Source organism: Tricharina praecox (genome assembly GCF_024521635.1).
Source record: "Tricharina praecox strain CBS 144465 chromosome Unknown BZA05scaffold_2, whole genome shotgun sequence".
Lineage (NCBI taxonomy): Eukaryota > Fungi > Ascomycota > Pezizomycetes > Pezizales > Pyronemataceae > Tricharina > Tricharina praecox.
This window is the reverse complement of record NW_026250404.1, coordinates 1934537-1961683: the sequence shown is the minus strand read 5'-3', so window position 1 is coordinate 1961683 and position 27147 is coordinate 1934537. Positions and strand designations below refer to the sequence as shown.

The following is a 27147-nucleotide window of genomic DNA, read 5'->3' as shown; positions in this document are numbered from 1 at the left end:
GTTTGGGTGTTTCTGTCTCGCTTCACTCTCATCGCATCCATCCATGGCCACTCTAACAACTGACGGACGGAGACAGCGCCGCGACCTGCTGTGGGCGATGAGATAAGATGATCAGACAAAGATGGCAGATGGATAAGATAAATCACCGGCTCTGGCTCTCACTCTCAATCATCGCTACCTATCCTGCAACTCCAACAGTTCCTTACCTCTTTGTTGGCATCTCTCAAAGACGAGACCGTTGTTGTCATCCTCTCTGGTCCGATGCATTCATGGCCCCTCACTCGGATTTCCTGGTACAAGCTGTAGATGGGTAAGTACATAAGCAAACGGTGCGCCAGCCAACGACGATACGGGAGCTTGGAGCTCGGAGCTTAAGACACATGGCCAAGTCACCACTCCTGAATAGAATGTTCACTAGACGTCGCGTGCGAATGTCACCGACGCGTGGGTGAGCCGTGGTGGAATGGTGTCTGGCCGGGATGAGCACATTGTGTCACGACTCCAAGCCCCGCATCACCACTTCCCAGCTCGAGCAGCCCCACCACCATCACCATCCCACCACCACCATCACCACCACCCCACCCCACCTCGCCATCACCTCCAGCCACCATGTCCTCGACCGGTCTCCCCCCCGACTGGATCGTTAAGCACAGCAAGTCCAAGAACGCGCCGTACTACTTCCACTTGCCCACGGGGATGTCGCAATGGTCAGCGCCCGACGGCACCAACGAAGACCTGCTAGCCGCGCACGTCGCCACGCTGACGCAGACGCAGAAGGTGCGCGCCGCGCATCTCCTCGTCAAGCACCGCGACTCGCGCCGTGCGAGCAGCTGGAGGACCCCCGAGATCACGCGGTCCCACGAGGAGGCCATTGAGATCATCAAGGGCTATGAGAGCAAGATAAGGAATGGCGAGGCCTCGCTCGCGAAGCTGGCTGAAACCGAGAGCGACTGCTCCAGTGCCAGGAAGGGCGGTGATCTGTTTGTCCCTCCCCCATACCCCATACCCCGCACCACAACGGGATGTTCTGAGGGCGGGGGCTAATGTAGTGGAAACAGCGGGTTCTTTGGGAGAGGTGAAATGCAGAAGGAGTTTGAGGATGTGGCTTTCTCACTCAAGCCCGGCGAGATGTCGGGTCCCGTGGATACTGGGAGCGGCGTGCATCTGATTGAAAGGTGAGTCCCCGTGAAGGAAGAGACGTGGTGGAGAGGCAGGGCTGACAATAGGATAGGTTGGAGTAAATATAACAAATACGTCGTATGCATGCACTAGGTATCTAGGCACGGCGTGGAAGTGGTTCAGATTGACTCTGATAGAATAGAACTATTATATGACACGATCCACATTGGCACGAGGGGGGCTATCGGGAAGCTGCAGAGAGTGACAGCCTGGTCGTGCAGTGACGGATGCCATCTCAACCAAACTTTCCAGTTTTCTGGGAAACGGTCTGCTACACCAACCCCCATCCCTCTAACTTAGCGATGGTGCGGTACGGGCCTTCGCGAACGCCAAGATGGTGACTTGTTCCGTTCGTGTCCTCCAACATACGCCTGGCGAGCGTGACGAAAGAGGAACGTCCCCCGCCCCCGATGTGAACCTCCAACCAACCCCGCTCAAATCATTCTTGGCCCAAACCCCAATGACGGGCCGGTTGTGATGCTATCATAGTACCTACACTCTGCCGTACGAGACATTCAGGTTTGTTTTCAGCCGCACATTGCTTCAACGAGAGTTCTTACTCGTGCTGAGCGGTTTGCACATGGCTGGGCACTACTCGAGTAGACAAATAGAAGGTGAACATTGGGCCGTCTTCAGTTACAAACAACTGGATGCCGTTTGATACGGAAATTACCATCAGGTCTGTAGGAAACAGCACATCAATCATCCAATCAATCCGTTAATCCATCGGTCTATCACCCCACCAATCCATTAACTCATAAACCAATTACATCCTATAATCGGTGGTTGGGGCAATCATTTCAGCGGCTGCCCAGCACTGTTCTCGGAGCACAGACAATCGCGATTCCATATTAATGTCCTCCCGCGATCGGTGAGAAGAGCCAAAACGGCAGTACATGTGTATAGTAGTAAACCAGTCACCCGTGTGTCTTTGGGGGAGTACTTACGTTCGTACCAATGTTCTACCTCACTGTGGTCGCTGGTCAGAAAAAGCAACCACTGGGTATCTACGGGGCACCGCACCTATGCGCAAAGCGGGTGGTGGTGGTGAGAACTGCGTTGTGCTTCTAGAAAACGATGATTGCATGCCACATCAATTGGCATGTACGATGAGCAGTTTATCCAGCCTCAGCTCAAAGAGTGCGATGGCCGATTCCCATATTCCCATCTTCGCCACTTTGGGCAACCGCGGTGTGTGTTGCTCCCTATTATGGGTTGATCTAGACCACAAGGCTCCAGGTGCCATGTGGCCTTGTTGGTTTGGGTATGCATATGTCAATTGGAAGCCATCGTTCTCTGATCGGGTCGGAAAACGCCGCTCTTGAAATTGGGAGGAATGACTTTGGGAACCATACTATAGTCTTCCCTCAGGCCAAACATGCTCTATGTCGTTCGGTGAATTCAATGGTCAGGCTTGTAATTGATAATTTGACATGTATCTCGACGTGCGGGGCAGCGTTTGTGAAACTGTGGAGTATGTACTGACGAACAGTGTACTTACAGTAGCGGCCCAAGATAAGCGGTTGGGCCAATACCTATGTGAGACATGAGACACAAAAGTGGCGACTGCAGCTTCATACATAGCTGCCAGTAGTATGCATCGCCAGTGTTGGTGGCATCTCCACGTTGGTGATGGTAGCTTCTTGGCCGAATGATACATCACCTTACAGCACTGCAATATAATGAACTGGAACAACGAACATAATTATACAGGCTGCTATGTATCCCCTCCAATGCAATAGCCATCCAAGCCCACAGATCGTGGATATAACACGACAATACAAGGCTCGACGAAAAAGAAAAGAAAAAGAGACAAAAAAACATAAAATCTGGCTCATCTGTCCATCGAATGTCGAAATTCACCATTGCCCCCACAGCAGACTTACGAACGACCCCTCGTGCGCGGGCACTTCTTTGTCTAGTAGCCCATTGCTCAGGTTAGTATCCATAGCCTCAGGCTGGTCCTATCCCACAGGTATTCGGGCACGCGCAAGTATGTATTGACATTCATCCGCCGTCAGTTCTAGGAAACTGACCAATTGCTTGAGACTTTCCACGGAGCCCACTACGAAACCACACGATGGCATCGTTAATCCGATTATCCGCTCCATGGCCGGCCATGATCACTATCATCGCGTTATTCCTGGTCTCTCTCACGTCCGCCGACCATTCGAACCTCACCGCGGGGGTGCAAGTGCACAATCACAGCACCTCGCTCGGGCCGATGACCTACGCCAAGAGCCCCGAGGGCCGCGGGACGTGGAACATAATCCTCAGCTGCACGGCGACGTTCCTCTTCTGTGTGTGGACGACGGTGCACCCGGACACGATTCCGGCGTTGTCGACCTGGCACCGGTTCTTCTACCGGAGCTTGCTGATGGCGATTGCGGCGATCAACCCCGAGGGCATTGCGGTTCTCGCGTACAGACAGTGGCGCGATGCGAGAATGGTCAGGAATGAGTGGCGGGATTACTTCAACGGGAAATACCCCACCAAAGACAGTAAGCCACAGGACCGCATCGTACGGAAGAAATTGAAGAAGTGGGCGAATCTCAAAATGACCACGGCGTTCTTCGTCGTCATGGGCGGGTTCGTCATCGACAGGTCTGAAGCCGTGTCGAAGAAACCTAGCAAGGAGAATTATTCTGGCAGGTTCAAGAAGTACAAGCTCAATCCGGACGGCGCGGTGGACGATCCCCATTATTTTGACGCGGTGGGCGATCCCGGGCATTTCATGGCGACTCTCACGCCGAAAGGCTTTGTCAGATACCTCAAGGCGGGATACTTTGACGACTACATCAACCCGCCATTCCAAACAGATGATATCAAGGATAAGAACAAGGAGGATTACTTTGGGAAGATCTTGGCTTCCTCGCAGGCCTTCTGGCTGCTGGTTCAGTCGCTCCAACGATACATCCACGGCCTTACAATAACGTAAGTAGGTATTGAACCACCGCCACTCGGGAAACACCGCTAACATGAGTACTAGTCTACTGGAGATACACGTTCTGATCCAAGTAGCCTGCACCGTCCTGATATTTCTGTGCTGGTGGCAGAAGCCAATGGACGTCAACGAGCCCATCCCGCTCAAGCTCAAACTAAAGCGCCAGCCCGAGAACGAGCAGGTAGACAATGGGGCACACGGGTCTCGAGCGGACACACCCAGTGATACCGGCTCGACGGAGGAATACGAATACGTGCAACCGTTCCTTGGTCTCACGGAGGAAGAGCTTCTCTCGAGAGAAGCGATCGACATCGGGCCGGGCTCGCCACTGCCACTGGACCGGGACTACACAATATCCCGCTCCCCAGCGGGCCTCTCCGCCGTGACCAACCGGGCCTTCTACGACATAATCGTGTACATCACGCGGGTGGACAAGCTCACCTCTACCGGCAGCACCAACCCGCCGCTGCTGCGGCGCCTGATCTCCGCGCTGATCAACCCGAACATGATGTTCGTCGAAGGGCTGTTCATCACGATTCTCGCGGGACTTCACGCGGTAGCGTGGAATCTCGATTTTCCCACGCCGACGGAGCGGCTGCTCTGGCGGCTGTCGTGCGTGGGAATGGCGGTGTTCCCCGCGGCGACGATCCTCGCCGCCGCAATGAACTCGTATCATACGGACCTGACTAAAGTGCTCTGGCGAAATAGCATGGTCGGCTGCAAACCGCTCGAGTATCTGCCCCAGGCGCTTATATATCTCTACGAGATCGCTGAGGTCAGTGCGCAGAGTCGACCTGCACCCGCCGCCGGTGCCGGTGCCCTCCCGACCGCACAGGAAAACAAACCCCAAACTGTAGTAGTCACAGAGTCTGCTACGAATATCGAAGCGCAGACCCCCGCTGTCGACCAGCCGCTCCCAACGTCGAACTGGAGGATCCTCCTGCATGTGTTCCTGCTGATCCTGTGTCTGCTGCTGCTGGCGGGATATCTGGTCTGTATCCTCTTCATCACTGTCGAGGGGTATATCAGTCTGCGGTCTCTGCCGGATGATGCGTTTGTGACCGTGGGTTGGACGGATTATTGGCCGCATGTTTGAGCCTGGAGGGGGGGTGTGTGTTGATATGTATTTTTTTGAGGGAGTTTAGGGTGGGTTTGGGGTGGGTTTGGGGGGTTTGTTTGGTCAATGTTGTCACGATCTTTACTTTGCAATTTCTTTTTCGTATGGGCTTTGGATATCATAGGCAGCAACAGCAATCGAGAATTGGCATCTGGGGGGGGGGGGGTTTGTGGGAGATCGGAAATCTCATCTCATTGGAGTTGGATTTGGACTTGTATTTGGGGGCGAAAGCTTATTCCCGCGGAGAGGGCCAACACACTGGTATGTGTAATTATAGTAGTCTACCTATAATAATTCTTCGATCATACCAATGATTATCTGTCTGCCCGCGTGTGTATGTGTGTGTGTGCTTCTGGCGACTCCGAATCCAACGATCGGCCACCCGGGCATTTGTTTGAAGCCAGCGACTCGGAACCCATTCTCCTCGGTCTGTCAGGCCAATCACGACCGACGACTCCGCCCGTTCTTTGTGTTGAAGCCTGAAAAAGCGGGAAAGCGTAACTATCTTCAGTGAACGTTGTAATGTATACTCTATACAAACATTCATACCTAGTCAACGATATGGACGGAACGGCTGTCGACGGAGACGGTGACGGTTTGCCGCCGTGGCGCGTGAAGTTTAAACCATATTTTAGCGCGCTCGGCCCGACCACGCAAGCGCCGAGCGAGCGGGAGCTGGAGTCACGGAACAAGATTCCTGGAGACTGGAGACCATGGACGGCGAAGATCGTGCTTGCGGCGAGATTGCTCCCGCGGGTGTGCTCGTCGAGTCGTCTCTGGCGAGTACCTACCGGTACCTAATGTCGAGACTCGATGCCGTCGAAGATCAGAGTTGCGTGGGTACCCGTACATACATATCAGAATGGAATTTTGCAGCCCCAGGTACCGGTACGGTACTCAGGCGAGCCCGAGCTTCGGCTTCTCGTGGTAGATGACCATATACATGTAGTTCTTCGGAGAGATATCTGGCAAAGCCCCACCCTGATCACTTATGTACGGAGAAAGTTGAAACGTATTGAGAGTGTGGCCCGTCTTCATCTTCATCTTCATCTTCATCTTCATCTACTCTACTATTAGTACCGTGATACCAGCTTCTTATGTCCGTCCGTCCGTCCATCCGCCACCCTCTCGTCGCCGTCGTTCCTCTCAGCTCTGTATGTATCTCCTCTCTTCCCGGGATTCAGTATTTCTACTATCCTTTGGCCTTAGCCTCGCTCCATTTTTCGTCTTTTTTTCCCAAGGGGGTTGGAGCGGGAAGCCATCGATCGTTGCATTTCTTCCAAGTTCTAAGTTCCATGGTCCTCGTTACCGTATGGTGCCTGCAATTTTGAAGGGCCCTCTTTTTGCGGTTAATTGTTCAAGCCAGCTAGCAGCCGGCAGCAGCTATGAGTGACGGAAAGTGAAAAAGGCACAGGTTATGTACCTCCCCCCATCACTAGATTCCTGGTCCGATGCTGGTGTGAATATCTTTTGCAAGATGTAACATCGGGTTTTGTATGGAAATCATCATCGTGTACACTAAACCCCCACGTGATAGCAACTGATTTTCACTCTAAAGTAAGTGTAGTGGTCACATGCACTCGGTTGGAGAAAAGCTCGGAGAGATTTTCGGACCCGGAACTCAGCTCTTCAACTACCATCCGAAATACGGGCCGCCATCCAGACTCTACCACCGGATAGCCTGTCCCAGGATATGCATAGCCAACCACCGGCAGTGATTGATTCTCGTAGTGGAAAGGAACTGGTGTATACCAGTCATCGCCGGCTGGTGAAGTTGCATGTTTGAGAGTTGTCAGGTGATCTTTTTTGATCTTTTTGGTGGGGCCGGCTGTTGCCATGTAAGTTATCCGGGTGCAAAGCTCAAAACCACTGTGCCGTTATATACTGTAGGCACCATACCTATGGCCTTGCATTCGCTGTAACTTTTCATACACTTCCTAGTAAACCCCGATGTACCCAGTGCCATCTTATACCCCGAATGAGAGGGAGAACATCAATTATTGTCGTATACGGCCTGTCTAGCCTACCTATAGCGACGACCATATCCAACTGGCCTCTGTCCCGACACCGGCCCCCACGCGACTGACACTGAGTGACGTCTCGTGTTCGAAATCACCTCACCTCACCTCACATCACGTCGCATCGCATCACATCAAGCACGGGAAGAGAACTCTATTCCACTTCATCAGATGCCAGAGAGCGGCATATGTACCTATTATCATCACAAATTTTCCCCCAGGGAAAAAAAACCCCCCATCCCCATCCCCATCCCATCCCATCCCATCCCAATAACAAAAGAAAAGAGGAAAACACCCGAAACGAAAAGAAAAGGAGAAAGAAAAACACCAGAAAGATTACAAAAGATTTAAATGTTGACGGCAGTCCTGAAGTGCTCACCAGCGTAGACAGCATTGGCACCGAGCTCCTCCTCGATACGGAGGATCTGGTTGAGCTTGGCGAGACGCTCGGAACGGGCGGGAGCACCGGTCTTGATCTGGCCGGCACGGAGTCCAACGACGATGTCGGCGATGGTCACGTCCTCAGTCTCACCGGAGCGGTGGGAGACCATGACACCCCAGCCAGCGGCGTAAGAGTCCTTGGCGGCCTGGATCGACTCGGTGAGGGTACCGATCTGGTTGACCTTGAGGAGGAGCGAGTTGCACGCCTTCTTCTCGATGGCGGTCTTGATGCGCTCGGGGTTGGTTACGGTCAAGTCATCACCGACGATCTGGAAGTCGGAGGTCTTGAAGAAGTAGGACCAGGCCTCCCAGTCGTCCTCGGCGAAGGGGTCCTCGATCGAGACGATGGGGTACTTCTCAGCGAGGCTCTTGTAGAGGGCGGCCAGCTCCTGGTAGGTCAACCACTTGGAGCGGTCGGAGTCAGGGTTCTACATAATGTTAGCTACATAAACTCCGATGGTAAGATGGGGTGTGATCGCATACCTTGAAGTCCAGGTCGTACTTGCCCTCACGGTAGAACTCGGAAGAGGCAACGTCCATGGCGATCTTGATGGTACCCGTGTAACCAGCCTGCTCGATGGCGTCGGTGATGAGGTCAAGGGCCTCCTCAGCGGTCTGGATGTCGGGAGCGACACCACCCTCGTCTCCGACATTGCCGGCAGACTGTCCGTACCTCTTCTTGGCCAGAGACTTGAGGATCTGGTAGACCTCGGCACCCTGACGCATAGCCTCCGTGAAGGTAGGGGCAGCAGAGGGGACGATCATGAACTCCTGGAAAGCGAGACGACCACCAGCGTGGGATCCTAAAGCATAGTCAGATCAGCTACCGGAGAATACCGGACGGACGTCAAAGGTCCGCCGAGGGAAAGCAGCTAACCTCCGTTGAGAACGTTCATGAAAGGAACGGGAAGAACATAGGGCTTCTTGGTTCCGGCAAGGTCCGCGACGTGAGCGTAGAGAGGGATACCCTAAAACCGCGCATAAAGTATACCAGTTAGCCGGGTTGAGTCGAAATAAGCACGAGCAACTTGAACACCCGACGGACCCTGGTGCCCATCATCCGACGGCAACGGAAGACATCCCCCCGGATCGTTCCGACCCCAGCCCGCCAACCCGACCCAGCCCAACGAGCTTCCGATCCGTCACCGCTACCGAACTTCACCCGAAGACGAAAACCAGCATGCGAGGACGAAAATACCCCGGGGCTAATGCACAATGGCGCCGGATAGAAGCGAGGGGTGGAGGGGATGATGCGCGCAGCATGTATGGGGTAGGTAAAGTAAGGTAAGGTACTTTGGGGCTAACTAACCTTCTCAGCGGCAGCAGCCTTCGCGATAGCCAGGGAAACACCGAGGATGGCGTTGGCACCGAGCTTTCCCTTGTTGGCGGTGCCATCGAGGGAGTTCAGGAAAGCGTCGACGGCGGCCTGGTCCTTGACATCGAGGTTCTTCTTGATGACAGCGGGGGCAATGACGGAGTTGACGTTCTCAACAGCCTTGAGAACACCCTTTCCAGCCCACTTGCTCTTGTCGCCGTCACGGAGCTCAACAGCCTCGTGCTGACCTGTACATTGTGATTGTTTAGCCCCTCTGCTGCTCGGCTCGCGGGATTGCCATTCGCAACTTACCAGTGGAAGCACCGGAAGGCACAATAGCACGGTGAAGACCGGTCTCGGTGACAACATCGACCTCGACGGTGGGGTTACCTGTTCGTCATAACATCAAACACATCAGCATCAACAACATCAAGCATCCCACCACCACCAGCAGTGGCATCACCAACTACGTGCTCCAGCAAAACATACCGCGAGAGTCGTAGATCGAGCGAGCGTGGATCTTGGTGATGGCCATTTCGATTGTGTTGGTATTGAAATGTGCTTTTTTCGGTGCTTGTATATTGTGTTAACTTGCGATGAGAGGAGAGAGAGAAGGGAGAAAGGGAGAAAGAAAAGAAGCTCACAATTTATCTAGCACGGCGAAGAAGATCGGAGAAGACTGGGCAAGGTTGATGGTGGGATGGTGGGACGATGGGATGGGTGGTGGTGGGTTGAGCGAGGAACGAACAACGGCGACTTAGCGGACAACGGAGCTAGGACCAGAGAGTAAACACTGATAGATAGACCGGAAACGGGTGGTTGGTGAGTCGGCAGGGCTAGAAGACGAGCAGAAGCGGGGGGGAAGAAGGAAGAGGGGTCTCTTTTTTTTTCCGGCGTCTTTTCAAGTATGTACGTAAGATGAGGGACTTTAGGTGGCCAGAAAGATCGCAATTATACGCGATATCGTCTGGGTAAGCCCTGCTCTGCCCCAGCCCAAACCTCCAGGCTTCACGCAAAAGTTCGATGTCCATCTAACTAGCCTTAAATCGCAACTACGTCGATAAGACCAAGCACGCAACAGGAGTCAATATTTTATCAGCGGAACGCAATTGGACCATCTGAACCTAGTTAGTAGCCATGAGTGGCCCGTGGGTGGATGACGGGCTGGATGAGAATCTACATATTAAAGATGAGGGTGGGGCGGCGGATCCCTCTGTCGCCGAAGAGTGGGATGTCAAATGGAGTGGTGGCCGATGAGAAACAACCCCGCACCTTCGCCGATGACGTTTCGTTAGTGCAGTGTGGCAGAGTGGTGGGGTTGCCTGAGCCGAGCGCCACGTGGGTGGGGGGGAAGAACCCGGATGGTTTTCACTGGCGTGGCGGTGCAAGCGGTCAATATATTAACATCACAACATCATCGGTGTATTCATCACGAAATCAACAACTGCTGCGAGCATCCCAATCCCGCATTAAAGCCCAAAGGAACACAAATGAAACACAAAGGAGACTAGTAAACAAGACCGTGACCACAGAATAAGCACAAGCAACAGCCCCAAAGCCTGAAGAAACTCGAACAAACGATGCACAAACACCCCGAAACCAGCCCAACCCAACCCCAACCCCATCCCGTCGCATCTACAAAGTGCCCTTTCACTGCATGTCCTAACAAGCCTAAGCCTTGTGGATCTTGCAGACTAAGTCCTGGCCATCTACGGAGTCTCCCTCCTTGACCGCGAGATCGTGGACCTTTCCGGAGTGAGGCGCACTGATAACCATCTCCTATATATTTCAATTCGATTAGTAAACATATTTCGGAGACAGGTGGCAAATTTAGGGAGGATATCTTACCATCTTCATGGCGCTGAGCACAGCTATCGGGTCACCCTTCTTGACATCCGTGTCGTTCTTGACGCGGACCTCAACGACAACACCAGACATGGGTGCACCGACGTGAGAACCGTCGTTAGGGTCAGCCTTGGCCCTGCTCAAGTTCTCCACGGCAGCGTGCTTGTCGTCGACAGTGACCTGTCTGACCTCTCCGTTCATCTCGAAGAAGACCTCCCTCTGACCTGTCTGCTCGGACAGGGGTCCGACCGCCAATAGTCTCAGAATCAAGATCTTACCCTTCTCGATCTCAACACCAAACTCCTCGCCTATGTCGGGTCGGGACAGGAAGTACTTTGTGGGGAGCACGCTCAAGTCTCCGTACTTGCTGCAGAAGTCCTTGTACTCCTGGAAGACCTTGGGGTACATGACGTAACTGGCAACGTCGCACTCGGAAGCAAAGCCGTACTTGGTCTCGAGCTCTGACTTGATCTTGGCCAACTCGGTGGGAGGCAGAGACTTTCCAGGGCGCTCGGTCAACTTCTTGCGGGTGTTGCGGAGCACCTTGGTCCGGAGAGGCTCGGGGAAGCCTCCGTATGGTTGACCCATCAGACCCTCAAAGAAGTCGAGCACGGAGCCGGGGAAGTCCAGGGACTCGGCCTTCTCGACGACTTGCTCGGAAGTGAGCTTGTTGGAAACCATGAACTGTGCAAGATCTCCGACAACCTTCGATGTGGGAGTGACCTTGACGATGTCGCCGAGGAGGTAATTGGCCTGGTGGTAGGCCTTCTTTGTCTCCTGCCACTGTGTTCCCAATCCAAGCTGTGTGGCCTGGAAGATGAGGTTGGTGAGCTGTCCTCCGGGGATCTCGTGTACGTACACCTCAGGGTCGGGTCCGGTAAGTCCGGCCTCGAAGCAAGAGTACATGAGACGAAGCTGGGCCCAGTACGTGTCGATGGCACGGATGTGGTCGATGTTGAGGCACGGGTCGCAGTCGGATCCCTCGAGGGATGCAATGACGGCACCAACACTGGGCTGGGAAGTCATACCCGACATGCTGTCGGTAGCCGTGTCAACGGCGTCGGCACCAGCATGTGCGCAAGCAGCCATGGAGGCAACACCGGTACCGGCGGAGTCGTGGGTGTGCACGTGGATGGGGAGATCGGGGTACTTGGCGCGGATGGCACCGATCAACTGAGTCGCAGCCTTTGGCCGCAAAACACCAGCCATATCCTTGATACCGAGGATGTGGGTGCCCATGGCAACCACCTTGTCGGCCAGATCCAAGTAGTACGCAAGGTTGTACTTCTTCTTGGGGTTAAGCATGTCTCCGCTGTAGCAGATAGTAGCCTCAACCACACCTCCGGCCTTCTTGACGGCCTTCACACCAACCTCGAGCTGGTCGAGATCGTTGAGCGCATCGAAGACACGGAAGATGTCGACACCGTTCTTCTTGGCCTGGTCGACGAAATGGTCGATGGCGTTGTCAGGAAGCGAAGAGTAGGCAACACCGTTGGCACCACGCAGCAACATCTGGAAGGGGATGTTGGGCACGAGCTTCCTCAGCTTCCTCAATCTGTCCCAAGGGTCCTCGTACAAGAATCTCATGGCCACATCGAATGTGGCACCACCCCAGCACTCCAAACTGTAAGCGTTGGAGTACGCCCAACTGGTGTGCTTCGCAATAGCAACCAAATCGGTGGTACGGACCCTAGTCGCCAGGAGCGACTGGTGGGCATCACGCCAGGTGGTGTCCATCAACAGAGTACCGGTGTTCTTACGGATGGCCTTGGCGAAAGCCTCGGGACCCTCCTTGACCAGGATATTCCTCCATCCGGTCGGGCAAGGCTCCGAGATGTCGATGAGCTTTCCTTCCGCATCGTAGAGGTCGGGGAAGATGATTTCACCCTTGAACTTGGGCTCTCCGACTTGTCCCTTGATGCTGCTGCCGTTGACGGCAACATCTCCAAGGTACGCCAAGAGCTTCTGAGCACGGTTCTGAGACTTCATCAGAGAGAACAACGAGGGAGTATCGTCGATAAAAGTGGTCCAGCAGTTGCCGGTGATGAAAGTCTCGTGGGTGAGCAGCGAAGCCAAGAAAGGAATGTTGGTCTTGACACCACGGATCCTGAACTCGACCAGCGCACGGAGGATCTTTCGTCGGGCGACCTCGAATGTGGAGCCGTGGCAAGTGCACTTGACCAACATGGAGTCGTAGTGGGGGGTGATGATAGCACCGGCGAAACCGTTTCCACCATCGAGACGGACTCCGTTACCACCTGCAGAGCGGTAAACTTCGATCTTACCAGTGTCGGGCTGGAACTGCTTGCTGGGGTCCTCAGTGGTGATACGGCACTGGATGGCGTAACCACGGGTGGAGATACGGTCCTGGGTCAGACCGAGCTGTTCCAGAGTCGCACCGGCGGCAATCTGGATCTGCGCCGCAACGATATCGATACCAGTGATCTCCTCGGTGATGGTGTGCTCGACCTGGATTCTGGGGTTGATCTCGATGAAGTAGTATCGGTTCTGCTGGTCGACCAGGAACTCGGCGGTACCGGCGTTGCGGTATCGTACCGACTTGGCCAATCGCACGGCGTCGGCCAGGATGCCCTGTCGGACATGGTCGGGCAGATCTTTCGCGGGCGCAATCTCGACGACCTTCTGGTGTCGTCGCTGGACGGAACAGTCACGCTCGTACAAGTGAACGACATTTCCGTGGTTGTCACCCAACAGCTGGACCTCAATGTGCTTGGGGCGGTCGAGGAAACGCTCAATGAACACGGTGCCGTTTCCGAAAGCCGACAGAGCCCTATGTGCGAAGCGTAAGCGAATGAAACATCCCTACCCTGCTGGCAGGGCGGGGTACTTACTCGGAAGAAGCACGAGTGAACGCGTCCTGCAGGTTGTCTCCCTCCCTCACGACACGCATACCACGTCCACCTCCACCGAAGGCAGCCTTGATGATAACCGGGTATCCGTGCAGCGCGACGAAATCCTCGCACTCGCTCAACTTGTCGACGGGACCCTCGGTACCGGGAACGACTGGCACGTTCTCCTTGATAGCCGCTCGGCGTGCAGACACTTTGTCACCAAGGGCATCGATGACCTGGGGCGTAGGACCGATGAAGACCATTCCGTTCTCCTCGACCTTGCGAGCGAATTCGGCGTTCTCCGAGAGGAATCCGTAACCTTTCGCCATCAGCCAAGCTCTCCCGCACAACCTTTGGAGCGCCGCTACTCACCGGGATGGATCATGTCGACGCCGTGCTGGACGGCAATCTTGACAATCTCGTCGATAGCGAGGTAGGCCTGGACAGGTGTGTACTGTCCCCGCTTTCCGATCATGTAGGCCTCGTCCGCCTCTGTTGTCCAATGAGTCAGCCAATTGCCCCCTCCCTCCTCCTCCTCCCTCTACTGCGCCGGAAGCTACCCACTTTGACGATGCATGCTGAGACGGTCCTCATAACTGTAGATAGCCACAGTTTGCAACGACAGCTCGTGTGCCTATAAAGCGTCTCAATTAGCCTCTCTATCGCCTATATCGCCTCCATCGCCCCCCCCCCCCCCCCCCCCCCCCCCCCTCTGGCATAGGTTCAACGTACAGTTCTGAAGATCTATTCACGGCGCCACAAGTCCTAGTCAGCAAAGCCATCCCAATTGACCTCCTCAAACAGCCGAAGGTTAAACCAGCATAGATAGGCGATGCATACACGAATAGCTATTATCTCAATCAGCCTTCCACCTAACCAATCGCCGGTCACTCAGAGTAGGAGAACTTACGAATCTCTCCACGGTTGGCGACTGTTGTTCCACACGCAAGCGTTACCGTCAGCATTCACATTCACTTTTACTTCCACCCCGCTGTGTAGGAGGTGCGGGGTGGTGGGGTGGATGGGCTAGGCGGAGGGGTGTATGGGTTACCCAGAATCTTGTTCAGGTGCATGATGGTCGAGTTGGCACGGACGCGGTGGATGGTCCTGACGGTGGACGAGTCGGCCGCATCCTCAAAGACCTCGTTGTACTCGGTAGCCATTGCTGCGTTTGTTGCTGTTGTAGGTTGTTTGTTTGTGTGTATGGGGGTGGGAAACAGTGGATTCGGGCGTGGGCGGAAGGGCAACGCCGGCAAGCCAGTTCAAGCTAAAGGTCCCTTCTTTTTTGTGTCGTGGTGGTGAGTGTGTAGATAGGCTGGCAGGCTAGCGGATGGGAGAGGTGAGGTGAGGGAAGAGATGGAGGAAGGGACAGGAGGAGGAGGAGAGGGAGGAGGAGGAGCAGGTGGGTGGAAGGGAGGATAATATATCGGGAGTGATGGTGGGGGGAGGGCGGGAGGGAGGAGGATCTTATGTTATGTATGTGCAATAGAGTCATAGACCAACGATAAAAGTCCAAGTGCCTTGCCTATCTATCTTCACGGACGCAAAGATGGGGGTTGGGTCGGTCTACGGTCTGGTCTGCGTACGGTCTTGGGTCCAGCAAGCAGCAGCTGCTGCTGCTTCCTGGGCAGCGGCGGCGTCACTGCACTTTTCCCTACCACCACCACCACCACCATGTGCGCTAAGATTTTTTGTTTCCCACAGCCACAGGAGGGGAAGAAGGTTCGGCTGGGGTTTGGGTTGGCGGGGTTACGAGATGGAGGGGTAAGGAAGAAACGAAGGTTAGAGCGCAGTAGTGACACTAGATTACGGACTTTAACTAGAGTGTGCTAGGTAGTTTTCCAGTGAGGAATCGAAGCTGCTGCTTGGTTTCGGTTTCGGTTTCTTATCGCAGCGCACACCCAAATTTCCAAGAGGAAAAGGCAAAGGTAACATCACGGCCGGCCGAGCAGTCCGATCGGATCAGATCAATTCTGCACTGCACAAGGCGACTGACTTGGGTGCAAATAACCATTTTTCCTGCACACACACACCCCACCCACCCACTCATTCCAAGCCGCTCCATCGCCCATCGACTTGGAACTTCATCTCCATCCATCTCCACGAGCTTCAACCTCTCCTCCCACCCCCGCAGCCCGTGGTCAATGGTCATAGCTCTGATCCCAGGACGGAGCACCCATGCCCGCCAAAGGCCAAATTCCAAACCCCCAGCCAACCAACCCTTCTGTATGATAGACTGTCAGTCCCGAAATATCCACGCAGGTACTCTACTCTACTTCTACTCTCCGGGTATGTGTGTAGATAGATAGACCCATACCAACATACCAACATACCAACTTACCCAGAGTCCCGACCCACAGACCCACAAATCCACAAACCCACCGAGTCCCGACGCTCTCTCTATGCTCTATACCCATCCCATCCCCTCCCCCATACAATACCCAGCACGAGCATCATGTAGGTACGGGTGATTGCCCACCGCACTCAACCTCGGGCCCATCGCATAGCCGACTTCGCCCGCCCACTGCCATCCACTACCATTCACCACCCAGCATCCATCCAGAGCTCCCCCGTACTCTACCTATCGTATGTTCTCCTACAGCTCAAGCTCTCGTAGACCCTCTGGACTTCCTCCTTACACGCTAGGCGGGGGAAGTAGTGGCTGGCTTGCTGGCTTGTGAAACCCGCACCCAGCACGCGGTGTTTCGGGTCAATTCCCCGGACACCAGACGCCGACCTCTCCCCGGCGTCCGCCGTCCGCCCACGAGCATGCCCATGAGCACTGCCGAGTTATACGCACTTGCGTCTCCGCCTAGTACTTAAGAAACTACGTACGCACCTTGATGGGGTCCGGTCTTCAGCCTCCTCCTCCTCTTCGACGCCCTGCGAGTCGTGGTGTATAGTCCTGGCTGTCGTCGTCGGCCCCCGAGACATGTCCTGTCATGTCATGCAGCATCTCAAATACGCACATACATACAGTGTGTATCTACAGATCGATAATCGATTAACGGCATGCGGCGGCGACCTTCCCCCATCCCCAGTCCAGCCCATCCCTCATCGCCGTACATGATAAGTTCAAACAAAAAAGTCTTAGAACTAGAGGGGGGCATTTTTCAAAAGAGAGGAAAAAAAGCAATGAAGTGTGTACCAATCACACTTTTCTTCGTCGCCGCTTTACTCTATCTACAGACTACAGTCTACAGATCACATCATCGTGCTGCTCTTTATGCTGGCTGCCGCGCAAAGCAGAAATAGAGTATACCGTAGAGTAAGAGTAAGAGAGTAAGAAGCGTCTATTAGAGTAGGTAGAGTGTAAACCAACCCCATCGCCAACCCCATCGCCATCGCCCATCGCCATCCTCATCGCTACCTATCATATCGCTACCAATCATAGGTAAGGAAATTTATCCATGTCATCATCAAAAAATTCGTAAACAAACGAACGGAACAAGAAGATCCCATTCTGAAGTGTCATACGAAGCGGAGTGTAGAGGAAAGGTCATCAAAATCGCAAAGGTAAAAAATACTCACTTACTTAAGCAAGCAAGCAAGTGATAAAAAGGAAAGAAAAACCAAAGAACAAGCCAACCCTTACAACTACAGCAGACCCGCGAATCGAATGGACATGAGTTTGAAATGACAAAGTACTTAGGTACGAAACTAAAAGACAACACCCCGCAAAGAAAGAAAAAAAGGAAGAAAAGAAAAAAAGCTAAGAACCCACCACCCCACCTGGACTAATTCCCCCTTTTAACCCTTCCGCTCGAAAAGAAAGAAAAAAAAACAAACGGAATTTCCAAATCTCAAGCCATCCCTCGCTCGATCCGCCCGATTAGAACCCCATGAATCCAGTAGCCTGGGGGGCAATGCCATTTCCATAAGGCTGACCAACGCCACCGGGAGCGGCAGTGATCATGAGTGTTCCCTTACCCAAGATCGGCGTGTCGTCCTCAATCTTCTGTTGGGATGCTTCGCGAGCCTTGCGTTCCTCGTTATCCTTTTCGAGCGTGATGATCTTCGTCGACTGCTCGCGCATGACATTGATCATGAAAGGCATGGCGTAATCGGTAAGGCCGTACCGCCATGAAATCTCCATGACCGTGTGCACGGGGATCAGATCGTAACAGGCGTAGAGCATCGCCGCGTAGCATTCCCGATTTCCGATATCGACGAACTAGAGAATCTCCACTTAGTGGATATTACCCGGGAACACAGCCTAAATGTGGACGACTTACGTATCGCAGGAGGTCGTCGACAACCTCCTCGCGGCCCGACACGGCAGCAGTTTCGATCGCATCCTTGAAAAGCTTGTCTTGTTTCGACAGAGAAATCGATTGGCTCCAGCGTTTGTGCTTTCGGTAGATGTTTGCTGCAACCTGCCGGAAGAAGACAAGACTACATGGGATCGTCAGTTTCACCGTGACCGCATGTTGACCAAGCGATTGGCTGTGCTGGACTGTAGGGACTTACTCGTGCTTCTCCAGTCTCTGGGCGAGCTCAACGGGATCGTAGTTGTCGTAGTTCTCAACCGAGTCACGCAGAGTCTTGTAGTCCTCCTCCTCGATCAGCAGATCGTTGATGGCACTGTTGACGACCTTGTTGTTCTGCGGCTGCACGTTGAGCAAGAAGGGCTTTATCAACGGAATGTTATCCGACTTCTCGAACATGCGAACCACCCTGCATGCAATCAGTATCCATGTCCATCAGCTGATTGCGGGCAACATACCTGGCGACATCGACGCGGGGCGTGAGCACCGTCAACAAGTCCGTCATAAGCGAAGGCTGCTCCTGTAGGTAGAAGTTGAGCGCCCGGTAGTAGATCTCCAAGTTCGCAACCTTGACGACAATATCCTTGAAGGACTGGTGCTCCCAGGCATCCGCGGCCCGCTCCATCATGGCCAACGCAGCATTGTCCCACTCGTCGTAGTGGCAATACAAGAAGATAAGCTCTGGCCACAGGTGTGCTTGCTCGCATGCACGGATCATCTTGGGGATGTTGATGCGGCCCCAGAATAGCTTGAGATGCTCCATGACACGCTCGGGGTGATACTTGGTGAGTGCGATTCCGAGCTCGGTGAACATGCCCATGTGCGCCCTCTCGAGACCGAGACCATTCTCAAGCAAGTGGATGAGCTCGTCGAAGTAACCGTTGCGCTCGTACTGCTTGACAATCTCCTGCAACTCCTCGGCGTGAACGATCAGGTTCAGACCACAGATCTGAGCAAGGCGGAACTCCTTCTTGTGAACACAGGCCTCATGAACCTGCTTCCAGACCTTGGTGCTGTTGGCCTTGCGGGCGCACTCAACGGCATTCTGGTACTCTTCCAAGAACACCAGGGTCGTCGCGAGCTTAGCCCAGTTGGAGATGCTGGTGTAAAAGATCTTGGCAGCCTGGTGAAGGCCCTCTTCGTACGCCGCGTCTCCGCACTCCTCGATGTTGGCGACATTGGCTGCGTTCAAGAAGTCCTCCAACTCGTGAAGCTTCTCGACACGAGCCAGGCACAAAGCCATACTGCTGTCAATCGGTGGCTCCCGTAGCGTCTTGCGGCACATCTGAAGGTACTTAATAAGGTCCTCGAACTTTCCGGCACGACTAGACATCTCGATGACCTCGGCGTAGTTGCTTGGGTCGCCGGCCCGAATGTACGACTCGATACCATCGGAAATGCGAAGGCCATCGATTTGGGCCTTACCCAGGCGGCTCCATACCTCCGGCAGGTCAACACGATCAGCATAGGCGTATGCGCGGTCGATGCTGACGATGTGCTCGATGAGAACATTAATCGCCTCAGCGTGTGCATCGCTCTTCTTGTACACCTCAAGTGCTTCCTCGAACAGACCGTTCTCGATACAGATGTTAGCGATATCGGGACCGTCATAGTTCGTCAGGCGGTTGATGTAGTCCATCACGCGAGCCTTGTCGGCGCGGACAGCGGTGAGAATCAGCAGGTTCTGCAAGTTGTTGTTTTCGCTGAACGGGGAAGCCTCGAGTATGATCTTCTCCAGTAGCTCAATGAGCTCCGTAGGCAGATCATTCTGCAAGAACGACTGTACCGCGGTCGAGACGTCTTCGGGATCGGTCGACTCCGGAACGGCAGTGGCAACAACCTGGTCAACAAGGGGACGGCGATGCAAGTTGTTCGGGCTGAGGACGAAGTTCCACAGCTCGGGATCACGTCTCGCAACGAGATACCTGGCCTGGTGCTTGAACATCGAGTTCTCATTGGTGATCTTAACCAGCTCGAGGTCGTTCTGGCCCTTCTGGTAGGCGATGAAAGCCAGGTAAGGATCTCTCTTCTCGCAGTATTTTCCGACGATAGCAGAGTCGTACTTGTCATTCTCCTTCAGAAATTTCTCGGGATTATTGTTGCTGTCGATGTAGATCTTGGCCAAAGCGTTGTAAACCGCAGGCTGCTCGTTGCCGGCGTTAAGCATGTCCTCGAGGAAAGGCAGGAGCATCTTGAGCCGGTTCCTCTTTTCTACCTCGGCCACGAGCTCGTCAACAGGAACAGCAGCAGCCGGAACCGACTTCAACAGGCCCTTGATGATGGACTCTTCGCAATCCACATCCAACAGTCCTCCAACAACGGCGGGCGTCCGGCTCGGGTTGACGCGCTGGACATAGACCTCAATGGACTTGAACTGTTGGTTACGGTAGAGGTAGAGGACCAGATCATGGATGAAGTTGAACCGGTCGCACACAACGATCAAAGGAAGCTGTTCGGTCAACTGAGCCTCCTTGAGGAAGTTCTTAACCTTTTCGGGGTTGTAGTGGTTGTTGTCACGGCAGATGCGCTCCACTTCGGTCATCTGGCCCATCCGGGTGGCAGCCTGGAGGTATTTAAACACTACATCGCCATCCTCCGTTAGGTTGACAACGGTTCCCAAGTAGTAGTACAATCCCTCGAAAGTCTTGAACTGCTCGAAAAGCTCAATGAGACGGTGGGGTCCCAGAAGATCCGAGTACTTGGTGGCGATCTGGATGACAATCTGAAGGTTCGCCCGGATGTTGACGCGCAGCATTTCCCGGAGGCATTCCAGAGAGTCCTCGACCGACATGCGTCCGAAGTACTGAACTACGAAATCGGCGTTCAAGGCAGCCGCATTATTGCACAGAACCCGCTTGATGGCCGCAGGATCCTCGTAATGCTCGAGAGCCTGGAAAAAGTTAGGCTATATCCGGCGAACGGGAATACGGGGAGTAAAAACCTGCTGGAACAAACCGGCATTCTCGCACAACTGCGCGACCTTTGCCTTATCATAGTACGAGAACATGTTGTTGCTCAGAATCGCAGCAGCAACCTGCGGGGCATTGAGGAGGTTCATCTCGAGCAGACGAGTCTGCTGCGCTCCTTGCTCAGGCTTATTGCCCTCCAAAGCAGTAAGCAGGAACGCAGTAGCCTGCTGGATCATGCTCTGCGAGAGGAAGACATCTACAACGCGGTCGATATCGATCAGAGCGCCGCCCTCGTGGCCAGCAAGCTGGGTAGCGAACTCGGCTCCTTTCTCGGGGTTGATCCGGACAATGTGCGTCAAAAGAGCCGTGTAGTCCGGGTTATATCCAACCTTCTGGGCGTATGGCAGGATCTTGTCGAACTGGCCGGTCTCCGCGAAAGACGCAACGACCTTTTGCGAGGCGTTTGCCCGCAGGTACACGCTCAAGGCCAGGTTGATGTCGTGAGGACGCACGATGTCTCCGAGCTCCTCGGTGCACTCGAGCTTGTTCTCCTTCACCCACTTCTCCAGAAGGTACATCCTGTTCTGGGCCAATACCGGCCTGACCAACTCGATCGTCTCATGCTTGTTGAGTGTTGTCTTATCGAGCAACATTCCAAAGTACTGAAGGATGACGGACAGCTGCCCCGGGGGTGCAGGGACGGCCTTGAACTTCTCGATGGTCTGTGGCGTCCGCAGGAAACCACGGGGAGAGTTTGCGGCAACCTTGGCAGCTTCCACATAGTTGTTCTGCGACATTAATTGGTTGAACTGCTGTGTGTAGAGATCGTCGGCACCGGCAAGTCCAGCACGCGAAGCAAGATTGATGGCCAGCTGTGAGTTGGCAGGATTCTGAAGGAGGTATGGGATGATCTGGTTCTCGTCCACGCTGACCGACAGAACCTGACCCTTTCTGTTGACCGCGATTATGCCGGATGTGGCGTCATGTGTTGTGGTGGTAAAGATTGTTTCACTCGAGATTCTGTTCATGAAGATGCAGGTTCCGGTCTCCAGATCGTAAAGGTGGATGAAGCCGTATTTCGTGACAAGGTAGATTATTGAAAATCTCTGGGAGACTTGCATCGCAACGGGAAAGTCGTTGACCGCCTCCGCCGGGAAATAGACGTCCACGGCCTTCTTCTGGAAGGTGGGGTTTCCGGCGACATGATCCACCTCTACGACGTGCAGCTTTGCCCCCTGTGGCGTGCGCACCGAGAATGTGAATAGCTTCGTCGGGCTCGGGGCCCCCTCCATGCGAAGTTCGGCGAATGCCGCGGCGTGACCCTCGATAGCCTGACTGATGCCCCGATCCTTCGAATAGAGCTGCATGCTGCCGACGACTCGTCCCTGCTGCGAAGATATCCCGACAACCACCATCCATTTCTCGTCGGAGTTGACACGGTAATTGATGATTTGACTGCCCTGTAGGATCACCGTTCCATCATCAGCATCACAATTTCCCGCCGCCGCCGCCGCCGCACAAGAGGGTAGAGGTAGATGATCCGTTAGCTACCGACCTGAAGGTTCATGTGCCTATCAAACATCTTGACCGGAGCATTCTGTGAGGGGTCCAGGATATCCCAATGGTAGACACTCGTATCGGTGATGAGACCAATCGCTTTCTCGCTGATCCACTTCCAGAACACGACATCGGCATCCATCGCGTGGGACTTCAGCTTTCCCTTAGCATCCAGGTCGAAGATCTGAAGTGTGCGCTGGGCCTTGAGAGCTATGATGTTTTTGGTCCAGTGCATGATGGCACTGTCGGCCTTGATGGTTCGCCGCGTGACATTGTTGCCATTGTGAAGGTCAATAATCACAACCTGGGCCGAAGCTTCGTCGCTCTTTTCCCGCACACATATGTACCGGTCGCTCTCTAATGTCTAGACACCACCTCCCAATAAGCGGACATGCCCCCCTCCCCACCCCTCCGGAGGAGATGTCACGATCTCGAGGGATGCTACTTACGGTGGTATTGAATCCTATCGAACCTGGCTTTGAGATGGTTAGGATGGAAAAAGAGCTGGGTAACGGGGGAGGCGGGCACATACCGAGATTTCTAGCTGCGGGAGCTATATCGAAGCACCAGCTGTCAGCATCACACCCCGGACCTCCAACACGTTCCAGTGATTCAGATCATACCGAGAGAAGCTCAGTAAAGGAGATTGGTAGAGGCGCCATAGTGATTTCCGATGTTGTAAGCCAACACTAGGGGTGGGGGTGGGGTTGTTGGCGGGTGATGGTGGTGGTGCGAAAAGGAGGTGGGTTGGATTGCTCCGGGGGGTTAAGGTCGACTGCGCTCGGAACAGTGAACAGAAACGAATCGCCAAAAGTGAAGAGCTGCGTGGTATCGTGACGGCGACGGCGTTAAAGTAGTAGATAGTGGTAGGTAGAGTGAGTGTTGCGGATAAAAAGCAAGATGGCAGGATTGACGGAAGGGGATCGGTTGCTCTGTTGGGGGGTGGGGAGGCTGATACGAAGTGTTCACTCACACAGAGTTGTTCACTTCACCGTTCGACAGGAGAACAGGGTGTCGATGACTGAAAGTACGCTTTATCGCCGCACAGCTGTGAACACTTTGCATACTTCAACCACGTGCATGGTCGTACGGGAGTTTCGAACATCCTCACGAGTCACAACATTCAGAAATCTGTATACTGGTAGTTTTTATTTACGGATTTCCATCGCATTTTTGAGCTCCACGGCACGAGCGGTGGGGACGGAGACAGTGGAGACAGCGGAGACACTACTCGGCATGTCGTAGGGATCGGTAGGCACGGATTGTCTCGCTTTCCGCTCCGAAACAGCCAGGGCCCAGCGAATGACCGACCTCGAAATGTCGCAGAATGCTCCATCCACCCGCCTCACAAGTGTGGGAATAGGGAGCTGTAGGTGTAAAAAACATTGGAGCTGCTGTGCAGCACAGTTTTACAACCATAGCGACAATCACGGAAAAATAGCTTCGGGACGAGAGGTGGTAAGGGTAAATACACAGATGAGATGTTTGATGTTTGATGGCCAAAAGATCACGACAGCTCACACGACAGCTCACACGAGATACACACATATTTGCGGATGGAAATTAAGGCTTCTATTGTAACGCAGAAACGGGCAATCCACTCCCCGACATCCTCCTCCGCCATCCTCTCCCGATCATTACGCCCCCAGCAGAACAGAAAGCATCATCCTGCCACAAAGTCGTGACACCTGATGTCTCCCAAAGCAAGAAAAAGAAAAAACGGACACTCCCAGCAAAACATGACTATGAACAGAGACGCCACATATCGCCAGAACCAACCGAGACCATGCAAAGCTCAAACCACTACTCTATGAAAAGAAGAGGTTGATTTACAAGACCTGCAGGGACAAACAATCAGTAATTGCTCGAGGGAAGCGACGATCGAGTGTAGGTGTCAACATACCAAGGCGAGACCTCCAGCGATGACAGCTCCCAAGAGACCGCCAGAGACGGCGTTCTGGAACGCAGCCGAGTCGGGGACAGCGGACTGGGTGGGGACGGGGGTGGTTCCGTTGGTTCTGATGATGGAACATGTCAGTATACGATGAGCAAAGTGATTCCAGCTGAGCTGGCTGTGATGATCGAGGGGTCCTTACCCGTTGGTGGCGTTCTGGGCCGCAGCGGAGGCCACGAGGGCAGCAACAGCGAGGGAGACGAGCTTGAACTGCATTTTGATTGATTTGTTTGTTTGGGGGTTGTTTTGGGATTGAGAGTTGTTTGTTGATGGATGAGATGCTGAGGTCGTGGGGATGGAACGAGCGTGTAGTAGTTGAGCGAGTGTGTAATGGGTTGGAGGATGCAAGAGAATATGGGGGGGGCTTGGAGGGTATTTATTTGGACTGGTGCTTGTTGTGAGTTGCTGGTTCGAGGCGGGTGTGTGTGTGATGGGATGTGCTTCGGGACCATGCCCTTTGCGCACGTAACGCACGGGGAGCCACTCCACTCCACTCCACTCCACTCCACCACCACCACCACCACCTCGACCACCACCAGCACCGCAGGCCATCGACCCCCCGTTGCCACACACATCCACCTCAGTCGTCACTCATCAACAACGGACCCTTGCCCCTCCGGGAAGGGGGGACGGAGCGAGCATGAACACCATGGATTATTCGGGGTTTTCTTCTTTTCTTTTTCGAAGGCAATCAGCAGGGTAGGGGGAGATGGCCTTCTCCTGGTTGGGGCAGATAACGGGAGATTCGGACTGCACTTCCTCCTGCTCGCTACGCCCGACACGGCAAAGCCGTCTTCGGACTGGGTTGCGACGGTGGGAAGGAGGGAACGCATCCAACACAAGAAGCATGCGAGCCTTACAAACCACCACGAGTAAGCAGACGGAACAAGCAGACGAGCAGACGAGCAGCAAAGCACGCAAGCAGTCTTGCTACTGCTCACCAACGAGGCCCTGTCTGCAGAGTGCAGCGTCGAATTTCCCTCCGGACTCCCAAACTCTTCGATAGCGGCCACCCGCCATCACCGCTTCGGGCGTTCGTCTGGCGTTCGTCTGTCGTTCGTGCCGTATGCTTGTTACCTTTTCGCTATTCTTTTTTTCTTTTTCTTTCTTTTTTTTTCTTCGATGTGCGGTTCTATTATTGGAAACGAGCCGCGCAATGCCCACACCGAAAGAACAACAAGTGGAACCTGCGGGTCAAGTGCCATAGGCCGGGGGAGATTTCGGTATGTATGTGCAACGATTCCTTCCCTTCCTTCCTGCCCCCCCACCGCCAGAATCGTCGATCGTAATTGGACGGTTATCAGCAGTTTTCAAGGTATCGACGTACCTACTATCATAGTGGCTGGTGCGTACTGGGTATCTTTGCTACTCGCCATGCACCGAGTTCTCGGAGCAGAAAACTGGTATCTATGTAGATATTGTGATCTATCAGTATCTACGTCGTCCTCGTCGTCCTCGTCGTCGCCGGGAAATAGCTTCTCCCGGAGCCCGATCGCCGCCGACTATCTATCTTCGTTCCCCACCGATCCGTCCAATGTCACCCCGCGTTGCCCAAGCGGACGCCATGATAAGAGAGATACTCCGCAGTTGCTCGACTGCTCGAGCACCTTCTCCGCCTAGAGATGTGCTTGTTCTCTACATATCCACCTTGGTACTCTAGAACGGCTTGTCTGGAGACTCTAGTCGACCGACGAACATCGTCGACACGTTTGGTGGGGGCCAACCTCCGCACAACTTGGAGAGTCGCTCCTACACTAGAGTAACTAACGGCCACGAGCTTCGCACCGGAAGGGTAATCAAGTCTCCACTAGCAGAGCGACCGGCATTCCATTTGCCAGACTCTAGAGGAACTAACCACAGTGCCGCAGGCCGTCAGGCTCTGCTAGCAGCGCAAGCAGTTGACGAGGTCAGGAATTGTCCACTGCCCAGGCTCCTTTCACCCACAGGCTTCTTCGAAACCCCCCCCCCCCCCCCCCCTAGGCGAATCCCAGCCGATCCGGCCTCGTGAAACAGCATCCCCCCCGACCCCAGCCGCCGCCTTCCCCGATCCTTGGCATTAGGCAGAGCACACGTTCCTCTTCCTTCTTCCCTTCCTCCTGCTCCTCGTCCCCAGTCCGGCCCGCCCGGAGACGTCCTCCTCCTCAGGACGGAAAAGCCGGCGATCCGTTCGCCATGGCCGTTTTCGACGAAGCAAGCGAGGCCAAAGAACACGCGGCTATATCCTTCCTAGATATCCTTCCTACATACCCTTTTCCATGCTCCATCGGATTTCGCAAAATTCCTGTTTCCCCGGGCTTTGCCTTTTATCCAGCCCCAGCACGGGATATGTCACCCGAGGGGAGACTTCTCCCTAACCGGTGGCGGCGAAGGCGCACCAAGCGCCTCTCTCCCTTCTTCCCTCGCTTCTTTCCTGTAATCTTTCCGTCCGTCGCTGTCGCCGTTGTTATGATATGTTATGTTATGGTTGCAAACAAAACCGGGGGTGGAGGGGGGGCAGGCGAAGAGAGAGAAAAGAAAAAGACAAAAGAAAAAGAAAAGAGCACACATGCCCCCTATAATTGTTTTTCCGTGCGAGAAGTATGTAGGAAGGGTTGCACCGTTGCACACGGGAGCAGATATTCCTGTCACACCCGCCGACGCCGACGATCTCCACAGAAACATGGCCAACCAGACTTGAAAGGGGGGGGCGGCGGGGGGCGGCGCGATTATCGCAGCCTGCGGCTTGTGGCTTGCTTGCGGCTCTGTCTG

At 54.2% G+C, this 27147-nt stretch overlaps 6 protein-coding genes across 6 annotated transcripts; 2 read left to right on the top strand and 4 right to left on the bottom strand.

Moving 5' to 3' along the window:
- The first annotated feature begins 533 nt into the window (after positions 1–533).
- Positions 534–1388, top strand: BZA05DRAFT_385612 (peptidyl-prolyl cis/trans isomerase). The gene is made up of 3 exons (XM_051482429.1): positions 534–980; positions 1059–1175; positions 1232–1388. The coding sequence occupies exons 1-3, from the start codon at positions 610–612 to the stop codon at positions 1239–1241; spliced, it is 498 nt and encodes a 165-aa protein (XP_051343767.1). The 5' UTR covers positions 534–609; the 3' UTR covers positions 1242–1388.
- A 1667-nt stretch (positions 1389–3055) lies between these two features.
- Positions 3056–5259, top strand: BZA05DRAFT_470848 (uncharacterized protein). The gene is made up of 3 exons (XM_051487922.1): positions 3056–3116; positions 3201–4113; positions 4169–5259. Exons 2-3 carry the CDS (start codon positions 3260–3262, stop codon positions 5217–5219), a joined length of 1905 nt encoding a protein of 634 aa, XP_051343766.1. The 5' UTR covers positions 3056–3116; positions 3201–3259; the 3' UTR covers positions 5220–5259.
- Positions 5260–7444: 2185 nt separating this feature from the next.
- Positions 7445–9989, bottom strand: BZA05DRAFT_385606 (phosphopyruvate hydratase). The gene is made up of 7 exons (XM_051482428.1): positions 9659–9989; positions 9504–9587; positions 9327–9404; positions 9009–9262; positions 8577–8667; positions 8183–8502; positions 7445–8127 (listed from the first exon to the last, which is right to left on the bottom strand). The coding sequence occupies exons 2-7, from the start codon at positions 9547–9549 to the stop codon at positions 7606–7608; spliced, it is 1311 nt and encodes a 436-aa protein (XP_051343765.1). The 5' UTR covers positions 9550–9587; positions 9659–9989; the 3' UTR covers positions 7445–7605.
- Positions 9990–10412: 423 nt separating this feature from the next.
- BZA05DRAFT_385600 (carbamoyl-phosphate synthase L chain, ATP binding domain-containing protein) lies at positions 10413–14398 on the bottom strand. Its single transcript, XM_051482427.1, has 4 exons — positions 14314–14398; positions 13712–14158; positions 10863–13650; positions 10413–10793 (listed from the first exon to the last, which is right to left on the bottom strand). The coding sequence occupies exons 2-4, from the start codon at positions 14038–14040 to the stop codon at positions 10686–10688; spliced, it is 3225 nt and encodes a 1074-aa protein (XP_051343764.1). The 5' UTR covers positions 14041–14158; positions 14314–14398; the 3' UTR covers positions 10413–10685.
- Positions 14399–17309: 2911 nt separating this feature from the next.
- On the bottom strand, positions 17310–22818 carry BZA05DRAFT_112661 (armadillo-type protein). Its single transcript, XM_051478599.1, has 6 exons — positions 22444–22818; positions 20921–22348; positions 18438–20869; positions 18182–18388; positions 17947–18106; positions 17310–17885 (listed from the first exon to the last, which is right to left on the bottom strand). Exons 1-6 carry the CDS (start codon positions 22678–22680, stop codon positions 17544–17546), a joined length of 4806 nt encoding a protein of 1601 aa, XP_051343763.1. The 5' UTR covers positions 22681–22818; the 3' UTR covers positions 17310–17543.
- A 1176-nt stretch (positions 22819–23994) lies between these two features.
- BZA05DRAFT_385592 (uncharacterized protein) lies at positions 23995–24902 on the bottom strand. The gene is made up of 3 exons (XM_051482426.1): positions 24542–24902; positions 24349–24463; positions 23995–24283 (listed from the first exon to the last, which is right to left on the bottom strand). Exons 1-3 carry the CDS (start codon positions 24849–24851, stop codon positions 24241–24243), a joined length of 468 nt encoding a protein of 155 aa, XP_051343762.1. The 5' UTR covers positions 24852–24902; the 3' UTR covers positions 23995–24240.
- Between the last annotated feature and the right edge of the window lie 2245 nt (positions 24903–27147).